Source organism: Buceros rhinoceros, unplaced genomic scaffold, assembly GCF_000710305.1.
Source record: "Buceros rhinoceros silvestris isolate BGI_N320 unplaced genomic scaffold, ASM71030v1 scaffold6213, whole genome shotgun sequence".
NCBI classification, from domain to species: domain Eukaryota; kingdom Metazoa; phylum Chordata; class Aves; order Bucerotiformes; family Bucerotidae; genus Buceros; species Buceros rhinoceros.
Window position 1 is genome coordinate 4,096 of NW_010405268.1, and position 10,653 is coordinate 14,748.

Genomic DNA, 10,653 nt, shown 5'->3' on the forward strand with positions numbered 1-10,653 from the left:
TTTGTAGCTAATTGATAGCTACTTTGCAGAAGTGGTAGTATGCAGTCACAAAGCTGAGCATAACTGATTTGAAGCAGTGGGTACTGCAGTATGGAAAATAAATTACACAATAGTTAAAAAAAAATTGAGATTTTGTTTTATATTCAGATATTCTGTAATACTTTGGAGTGCTTATCTTTGTAAATTGGCTGTTACGTAGGAATTTAGGTAGTGCAATACATGATAGCTGTTCTAGCACTAAAACTGGAACAATCTTGTTAATACTATTGCATGAAGTGCATAGTATTGAGAGTGCTGCGTTCTCTTTGATACGTCTGAGCTTCTCATCTTGGGGAAGAAGCTTCTTTTACCACAGAAATGCCTGAAAACCCAAAGCTTCTCCTCTGAATTGGGAACATATGTCAAATTTCATTTTGGGGCAGACACTAGGTTTCATCTTGTTTTTGTGTACTTCACCCTTTGGACTATGGAAAGTTAAACTAGTTCAGGCAAACAGAGCTCTGCACCTCTGTAAAGTGGAAGCACAAAAGCAGAAGTAGAATTTGTAGAATGACCCTCCCCGAAAGTACCGATACCAGTCCTGTCTAGGACAGCAGAGCTAAAACACTCATGTATTTTTAATGCAAATTTGAAATTTACTGTATTTCTGTGCCAGGTTATTAACAGTGAGACCTCTCAGCCATGCTCTGAAAGCTTTTCTTGTTGGTAGCCAAATGGTTATATAAATCAATCCGCAAAAAATGTTCAGGGAACATGATGTTGTTAGTCTTTAACTTGTATTTAGATAGCATACACTTAAAACAGTGTTCTCTGAAGTTTGTATATCTGAAGACTTCTCCTGTGAAAGCCTACAGGTTTCTGAAGGATTTTTCATTACGTAAAGGAAGACTGGTTTGAAAAATACTGACTTTTAAACCATGATGTGATTCTCAAATGTTTATTTCTATTTATGAATCTTTTCCCTTTGTTTCAGGAGCTGTGGAAGTGTCAGTTCGAAGTCCAATTGCCTGTTGGTTTAGTGCTATGCTTCATTGCTTTGGTGGTTCAGTTTTGTCTTCACTGATGCTTGCAGAACCTCCAGTAGCATTTCTGGCAAAGGGCACGAGTATTCTGCTGGCATCTTCAGTCTGGTAAGCAGCCACAATTGGGTTAGGTGAATAGTACTGGTTCTGAGGAAGCTGTACTTAGTGAACTGATACTATACTATCAAGCATCCATATAAATCAGAAGCTTAACTTAAAAATGTTATGAATTTGTATGTTGTTTCTTCATTCATGAAGTCACTGCAGCAGAACAGCTGTTACAATACTGTTCTGTAGGGTTAAAATGCTTGTAAGAGTGCAAGTCTTATGGGCTGTTGTATAATGAAATCCGGAGTCACTAGACTAGACTTGCCTTAGATTTTTACGGTATTCTGGTCAAACAGCTGAAAACATTATTTCGGAATAAAGTGGACTTCATTACTGTTTTTCTAGGTATAGGTAAGTCTTAAACACGGTCTAGTTTTTTAGCAGTAGCTGTTGAAGACCAGAACCTGGCTGATGTAAACATTTTGAACTTTTCTGTAATTCGGACATAATCTTCTTTCCTCTCCTCTCATTTCTGCTTCCTGGCATAACTTTTTTTTCCTGTTTTGCCCTTTTGCAAGTGTATGGGAACTGTAGTGGAAGACAGTAGAGAGCTGAATGGGAAGTAAGATATCTGAATGAGACAGAAATTTGGCCTATTTTGGAATTCAGTAAAAGCACTAGAGTTATTTTTCTTATAAATGTGGCCTTCTAGTGTAGTTATTTCGTTCCAGAAAGTGATCTTTGAAGAAGCCCTCAAACTTAACAAAATTTTTGAGAAGCAGTAGGGTTTTGAATTTAAAAATCTCAATTCCTATCATAGAAGAGTGTTATCTTCTTGAAATCTTTTAGTATCTGTTCCTTGTAGCACCTTAGATTCTGTAATTGAAAATTCATTAAAATGAAAATAACTGTTCCTATCTGTCTGTGTATACCTATGTATTAATCTTGTGGTCTTCATGTTGCAACGGAAGATGGTAGATTACATTTAGGCAAATCAGTGAAATGAATAATGTGCAATAAATAGTGCAGTATTAACAAAGCTTAGAGAATCTGCTTATGGTTCATATTAGTCTGATGACAGAACATGATTTCTCTTGAACTTAACAGGGTCAAACATGATTTGCTGGGCACAGATAAAATGAGGATTTAATGAGGAGCTATGCTCAGGATGTTATGGAAATTTTAAAGTTTCTACTTTTACGAAGTCCTCTTTTTATGGGTATAATGACTAATTCTCGGTCCCGAACACTGTGAAACGAAATTCCCCGAGCCGTACACAAAGCCGGAAAATAAAGGGGGTCATGCTGCGCTGGAGAAATGCTCCTGAGTGGTCTGTAGGACAGCGACATCTACCGATAGCAAGTGTTCCTGGCAGAAACGATAGGCAAAACCGCCGAGGTGGGACTGCAATGTCAGGATCGGTCCAGTTACCTGTGCTTCAGGGTCCTAAACCCATGTTCTACAGTTTTGAATTAATTCTGGATAGTGTTGTCTGTTGTGTCTTAAATGGCTGTTTGCAGTAGCCATAAAAATACATACTCTCTGTACATCTTTGAATTCATATCGCTGAAGCTTAGTTGCCTACAAAGGCAATTGACTTTACAACAGGAGAAAAAGAAATAATATAAGTATTCAAAAATAAAGCTAAAATGATCATCAGAGCAGTAGTTAGCTACTAATGTAAATTTCAATACCTTTCTTGTTTGTCAGAAATGGGTTACTGGATGCTCCAATCTGGGGGGTCTTTGAAGAGAAGAACTTTTAGAAGTTTGCAGTGGCAAGGTGCCATATCCACTGCAGAAAAAAAGTTATGTACCTAGAACAGGAATTCAGTTAAACTTGCCTGTCTGGGAAGGAAGCTTAGTGGCATTCTGCTGTAAAGGATCAGCCTTTCCCACCCACACCAACCCCCACAAAAGACCCCAAAGCTGAAGTTCTGTCTTGATTTCTAATCACTAACCATGAAGCATGACTCTTCCTAGTTGTGGTGTCTGCTGGTAGTTCTAATGAAGTAAAGGAGATGTGAAAGGTACATCTCTGCATTGCGACATGAGTAAAGAAGAGAAGGACACAGCCTTAGAAATTCTTGATAGACAGGACTAAGTTTAGAAGCCTAAACCAACAGACAAGTACTTTTTTTTTTCTTTTGGTTAGCAAACAAAAAAGTACCCTTCCCATCTTTTAAAGGCTTTCTCTGCTTTTACCTAGTTGCTACTCTCTTATTCCTGTGCTGAAATAATCTAGATACTTGACTGTGTTTTTAAGACCTAGAATGTCTCTGTGGAGAACTGAATTTTGTTGGTGATTGAAAAGATAGAATAAAACACCACATAATCTAATTTTTTAAAATTTACTGTCATCTTAGGATTTTATTGTTAGCTATCTTTGACTTTTTGTAAGAGCAAGTTGATAAAAGATAATATTAACTTTTGAGAACTGTACTTTGATTTGAAATAAAAAAGTGCTTGTACTTGGCAAGCTGGAAAAGCTAGAACTGGTGGTTACTAAGATGCAAAGTGTGGTTGAAAATAGCTGCGCATTTCATCTGGCATGACACTAACTAGTGGAGGCAGTCTTACTGAAGTTATGTAATTCCATGTACCTAACAGTATGAAAGCATGGTGTCAGTATGTAATTTGCCACCCTGTTGTAATCCTATAAAAACAAAACTCTTCAAAAAATACTAGCCAACAAAAAGTAACCCACGAAACACCAAACAGCAGTAGGTCAGTCAGACGCTAGTTTAATAATTTGAATTATAAAAATATGATATGTAAGCTATAGAGCACTTGGTAAAATTTAAAGCTGTTTCTCATGTACTTTAATGGATTTGTCTCTGGGACAATGAGGCAGTAAGGACAATTCCAAATAATTTTGATGATTTTGGTGCAAGAGGTCAAGCATGCTCAAAAGCATTTTCAATTTTGTTCTAATATTTCTGCTACACAAGACAGTGAGTTATCAGTAGTATTTCACAAATTGCTAGTCATATTCCAAAACTATCTTTAAAGGTTATTAGAAAGTGAATTCCTTAGCAAAAACTTTCAAATGCTCCTAATGGGTTTTCTCATGATTTTCAGGTATTTTATGTTTTACTGCCCACAAGACCTCTTCTACCGCTGCTTTGCCTTTCTGCCTCTTCGGCTTCTGGCTGCAGGAATGAAAGAAGTGACTAGGACTTGGAAGATAACAGCTGGCGTTGCACATGCAGACAGTCATTTCAAAGATGCCTGGCTTGTCATGGTAGCTGTGGGCTGGGCCAGAGGTAACATGCATAACATCTTGTTCTGATAGCTTGTGATGTTTTGGAGTGGTATTTAAACTGTTAGCCCTTCAGCGTAACTGTAGCACCATTCCATGCTCTGTTGGATATGGTAGTCCTAATACAGTCTGTTATCCTCTCAAGGGAAAAGCCTGCAGCAGGATTTTCTGCCTGGATTAAGGGTGACATCGAATGTCTTTTAGGGAAGTTCATCTTAACCTTTCAGAAGGTCTTATGAGGACTTGTAGGATGGATAGTGATGGCAATAGTGAAATAGATCTCTCCTGTAACTTCAGAGCTGTTACTAGGCTTTCCATCATTTCCTCAGAACTGTCATCTTTCCATGTGACTGAAGAAGAGAACTTGTTTTCTTAGCTTTTTTGGTTGGAACTGTTAGCTGATTTTAAACAAGGATTGAACCTTCTTGCCTGCCTGCTGTCTGGAGTATGACTTTGGAAGCTACCTTGCTAGCAGCAGTATTTGTAGTCACAGACTTCAGGAAGTACTAGTGCAGCTCTTGTTTCTACTTGCTTGATTCTGTTCTGCTTTGGGAAACAACGTGTGTTAATGTGATGATCTAACATACTCTTTTCTCAGGTTGTAATACAGACCAGTCTCACTGGCCAGAGTGTCTAAGGCCTCCTTATGTGTTGTGTTCTTTTAATGTAAAAATACATATCCACTTTTCTCGCTGAGGGTCCTCATAGTTTATAGAAACCGTCCCTGTCCTTACATGATGACATGAAGAATGGAATGATGGAAGGCTCTCTGGAGGTTTACTTTGGCAATTCAGGCATTTGTCTGAGGTGATGAGTGCATCAGTTCAGATGCAAACACATAAAGGTAAACCTGAGGTTCTTGCTAAGTAGCTAAACCTCTGAGGTTTCATGTTGTTTGCTCAAGTCATGCATGTATAAAAAAATTGGATTATCTTTTAAGTCTCAGCTTTGGGTGACATTTGGCACCTGGTTGTAACAAGTTTTGCTAGGAGCAACAATGGGTTGCACAGTACTGGCAGTAATCAGTGGAGGCTTATGGTAAATCTCTGCAATTTCAGGAGCTGGTGGTGGCCTAATTTCCAACTTTGAGCAGCTGGTGAGAGGAGTCTGGAAACCTGAAACCAATGAACTACTGAAGATGTCCTAGTAAGTTTTTAAAAAAGGCTGCAACATGTAAACTTTTGTTTTGATAACTCCTTGTATTGGTACTCACTTTTAGTGGTTCAGAATAAAAGAAAAAAGCAGTAGGACGTGTTTGTGCTCAGTGTTTTGGTGTGTATCTTGTGAAAGATTAGTTGATGATCTTTGGTAATTTTAGATATTTTAATCATTTTAGGTTCACGGCACAAGAACACCAAATGGGAAATCGGGTCACAAAAGCTATTTGACAGAAAGCATTATTGAGTCAGTAGGAAGTTGTTGGAAAGCAGTGTTGACTCAGTTTGTCTTACTAGGATATGGTCTTCTATGCTAAATGAAATGGTAGTGGTACCAGAAGTATACAAGTGCAGCCTGCATATTTGGTGCATCTTCTGACTATCGCTAAGATGGCTTCCTTTGAGCATTGTCACTCTTAAATTTCTCTGCCACTCCTGTTTTCCTCCATAGATATCAATTATTTGAGACAGTGCAAATCGGCTATTCAATGTAATGAAAATGTACTACAAGGTAGGAAATGTTACCGCAGAAGCAAAGAATGGGAATACTGTGTGGCTCTGATTTAGTCTGTACAGTGAAATGACAACTGAGACAGGCTAGAAAGCCACAAGCTGTTATTGTAAGTCAAGATGAGCTCACTGTGGCAATTTGCTAAAATGCTTTTGATCCTTCCCATGTTACTCTCATGTCTCTAGAAATACTTTTTTTTAAAATTATCTTGTTTTTCTGCAGCCACTCTTAGTAACAGAAAAACAGAAGAGAAATTTGTAGTCTTTCCTTTGGTCATATTTCAACTTTTTCTGGCTTCTGTTAGTTGTTGACTCTTTCTGAAATTCCTGGTATTTACAATTTCTCTTCCTTTGTCAGTGCCTAAGTGGCAGTCTTGAAAGCAAAATGCCAGAAGGAGGAGGTCACTGTCAATAATACGAGTGTAAACCCAAATAACACTGTACTTACAGGTGCAGCACTAGAGCAGAGCTTACTGACTGTGGCAGGACTTGCATATATTCTCCTTCTTCATGGTGGATGTGGCTCAAAGTAACTAGAAAAGGATTTTTAAAATTTTGTTTAATATATAAAGCTTAAGAATATTGAATACAAGTAAGTTACGAAGGTAAATGGATAAGACATTCTGCAAATGGATGAGATGCATGTATACAGAGAGTGGTTTTTTGGACTTCCTCAGCAGAAGTTGATGCAGTAAATCTCTGTTACTGAAAAGAAAGTGAAGACTGTGTCTATGCTAAATGCTCTGTGATAGCAGGAGTGTCACCTGTATGTGTCACATGTAGATGCAGATTAAGAAATACAGTGGCAGAAAAATTCTGTGCCTTACTGTTGTTTCTTCAGAAGACTTCAGATACCTGATCAAAGTTCTCTTGTTTTCTGACTGCACACGTAGCAAGGGATTTACTACTACAATGGAGATAGTTACAATATGTAAATCTCTGTGTGTCTCAAGTCAACACAGCTGTGTTGGCAAAACCTGGTAACGTAGGCCTTGGTCAAGTCAAGTAGAGGCTGACTGCAACCCTAGAACTGCTGGCGTGTCACAGTGGACAGAGACTTGGAGTATGGTGTTCTTCAACGCTTTTTTACTTGGATTAACTAACACCTGGAGAACAGGAGAGCCACCTATTTTTAAGTCTAGTCCAAGGAGGGCAAGCTTTGTGATTAAACTCTTTAGTAAGCTATGTTGGGAGAGGAAAAAGGGGAGCAAGCTGATGTATTTGAGTCTGAACAGAAGCTTTGATTTAAGGAATATTTGTCAAATATGAGTTTGCTGGATATGTAAGGTAGTGCTGATCTCGATACTTGTCCATATTATGGACAAAAAGCATGGTAAGAGTATATAAAGCTAATGTCCTAGTTTGTTTGTAGCTAGGTTTTGGACCTTGTCACTGTACTACAATTTTTCATTAGTTCTATTGAGAAATAATTCTTTTGCACACTAGGAACATTTATTGCTTTCCAAGCCATGGCAGCTTTCACTGTATAGTAGAGAAAATAAATTAATACTGTTTATTTGATTTTCAGCCCTGTGAAGGTAACGTTGATAGGAGCAGTTCTTTTTACCCTGCAACACAGCCAATACTTGCCAATAGCAAGACACAACCTTGTGTTTTTATACACCATCTTTCTTGTTGTCTCCAAGGTAAGAATGTGAAAGTGTTGCAAATAACTAAATAACAGAAAATACATTATTTCATTATTTCAGAGTAAAAAATACACGCTGAAACATTCTGCCACAAGTTAGAATTCATGCTTCTGGGTGGGAAGACCAGCTCCTATGGAAGTCTTAAACCTGTGTTTAGTCTTCTGCAGAGAACTTATTCTGTTACTGTCCCTGTTCAATGTATGGAAGAAAAATAAACTAAAAAAATCAGGCACCCACGGTTGATATGCCAGGCTCATATGTCCATAACCTCAAACAAAGGTTGTGGTTGTAGAAATAAACTTTCCTGTTCTCTGCCTTTTGCTAGCTTATTGCCTTCCTTGTACCTGTGCAGTCATCTGTGGGTTTGCAAAACAAGCCAGCTAGATTCTCATCTAACTCACAGTGTTCACAATGTAAGTGTTAGGTAGGAAGAGAATGTGTATCAAAACCACTCTGAAGCAGCTGTAAATACTTTTATAATAAAATAGATACTACTTCTCTACTGAATCCCTTGATCCTTCCAGTGTTGTTCATATCCAGGATGATGTGTGTCTTCAGGATTATGAGCTAATAGGAAAGTATAGTTTCTGTGTTTAGCAGAAGTCTGGCGATTATAAGAGATTCAGAGCTGCTGTTGAACAGACTAGAGGTTTTCTTAAAGTGGTGGTTGCCAGTCTGCCTTCTGTCAAGCAGCTGAAAATTTTAATTCTAGAGGAGCTGCTTTAGGGAGCTAAGACTTTGCACCGATGCTTGTGATTCTCCACCTAAACCAATAAAGGCATTGTTGAACTGGAGATTCTGGAAATGGAGCAGGAAAGGAATGTTATTCTGGAAGTGAAAAATTAGAGCTGTCTTCAGGAGCTGGTTGTCATGCTGCACTGAATTAACTTCTTAAACTGATGGTCATGCTGACAGTCAGGAACTTGAGCATCCACTCAACTAATGAAGCAACAGCTGTGGATCTGGCATAGTCCTGTAGCATTGTCTTGCTTTAGAAACTTCTAATGTCTCTGAAAACTGTAGAAACTGTTGCAATATAAACTCGTCCAGTAACTGGACTTACTAAACATCATCTTCTATCCTGATTCCAAAATTCCTCATGTATTCTACTGAGTTTCCACCTAAGTCTCCCAACCTCATGGAGTAAGTATGGCTGGCTGGAATTTTAACTGAAGTCTGGTTGTGTATATATATTTAGGTGCTTACACATTGCATTCTTTCAATTTCAGTGGAAGTAGCCACTCTGTTTACAGGTTTGAGTAAGGTACAAAACTTACACACAGAAGATGTTCTTCACCTTGGTTGTATGTCATTTACCATGGTTTACTCTTAGGATGATGTTAGTAAACTTACATAGAAGGTTTTTTCTGCACAATTGTTTGTAATTGTGTGAAGAGTATAGGTCAGAAGGAAAAACATTATTTGATCAATTCACGCTAAAATGAATGTATTTCTGTTCTTGGTGTCATGGCCTCATGATCACGTAGAAAGTTAGAAATGTCATACATCCAGCTGGCTCTCAACTTGTTTTCAATTGCTATGAAGTCATTAGAACTCCTATTGTAACTTGATCATTGTTCTTCGTAGGTAACAATGATGTTGACAAGATCTGCAACTTCTCCATTTGCTCCCTTTGAGGCTGCATTAGGCCATATGTTCTTTGGCTTGCAGAAGACACCATCCAAAGTGAAGAATGAAGCGGCTGCATCTTCCAATGGCTCCTCAGTCTGTGACCAGTCTTCTTCTGAACAGCACCGTGATAGTGTTAAGAAAAGACAGGCAAAGAAAACAGAATAAGTGGTTTTAAAATCCTGAACAGGCATAATCTTTGAAGATGTTTGTATTTCAGATTAGGCTGTCTGAGAAATTTGTTTAAAGAATGTGGGGAGAGAACAGGGCTGTATACTACTGTATTGTTGTTTGCCTTTGGAATGTGTTTTATAAGCTACTGTTCAGATGCCTAAAGGCACGATGGATTTTTAATTTAAAATCTAAAGTTTTTACAGTTGTTACAATTTTACTAAATTTTGTATTTATGGTAACTTTAAATGCTTACTTGCTAAAAAGATAGTTTCTAAATGTGACAATCAGCTTTGTTATTTTTTATGATATGTTACTTGCCTCACCTCTTCCCACCCTCTGCCCCCCATATCTTATATTTTCTTTGGATAGCATGGGTTTGTACTGCCAGGGGTTCACAATAACATGTCCCAAATAAGAAAATCATCATCTGGATAAGCCTTATATCCTTGTACTGTAAAAAACATGAAAATTTACCAAACTAATACCTTTATTTAGAGAAATAACTGAATTAATGTTGAAATTTACAAGGCCACTAATCTAGATTTCTTCATTTACTTAGAAAAATATGAAAAATATTTATTTAAATTGAGAATTATCTGGTGCTTTAAAAAAATCTTTTCAGTTAGCAAGTAGAAACATTTCAATATTTTCATTGATGCCTTTGACACTTTATTTGCAAGTATTTTATATATATATAGCTGTTTTCATGTTACACTGGTGATTTACATTTTTTGTAGCTACCTTTCGGTTTGACTGGGATTACATATCTCTGCTTGCACTTCTATCCAAACATACACATTTTTTTCTTTTCAAAGCCAAACTTCCTTTTTAAAAAAGACTACTGAACAGTACGTTTACAGTAGATCATGTTTCTCATGAGTTCCGCCCTATTTCGCCTGCTGTTAATAAATACTAGCACTAGCTTGTAGCAATTACCTCTGGTGCTATTGGAGAAGAAGCCTTATGTCGGCAGCAGAATTCTGGGGGTTTTGCTCATGGGTCGGTCTATGTGACACCAGACCTGCTGGCGACAGATAGGGTCCACCTGTCTTGAAAGAGGAAAAGGATCTTTGCAGAGGAGTTAGCAGGGCACACTGAAAGAGCTTTAAACTAGATTTGAAGGGGGAAAGGGATAAAACACGGCTCAATAGCGATAAGCCTGAGCGTGGGACACCAGTGTTTGCAGGGTGGGATGCTAGTGAG

The 10,653-nt window shown here is 37.9% G+C and overlaps 1 protein-coding gene across 1 annotated transcript; it reads left to right on the top strand.

Annotated features, from left to right (window-relative positions):
• The first annotated feature begins 222 nt into the window (after positions 1-222).
• TMEM38B (transmembrane protein 38B) lies at positions 223-9,444 on the top strand. Its single transcript, XM_010133653.1, has 6 exons — positions 223-256; positions 977-1,130; positions 4,151-4,335; positions 5,390-5,477; positions 7,527-7,644; positions 9,235-9,444. Exons 2-6 carry the CDS (start codon positions 1,024-1,026, stop codon positions 9,442-9,444), a joined length of 708 nt encoding a protein of 235 aa, XP_010131955.1. The 5' UTR covers positions 223-256; positions 977-1,023.
• Positions 9,445-10,653: the final 1,209 nt, after the last annotated feature.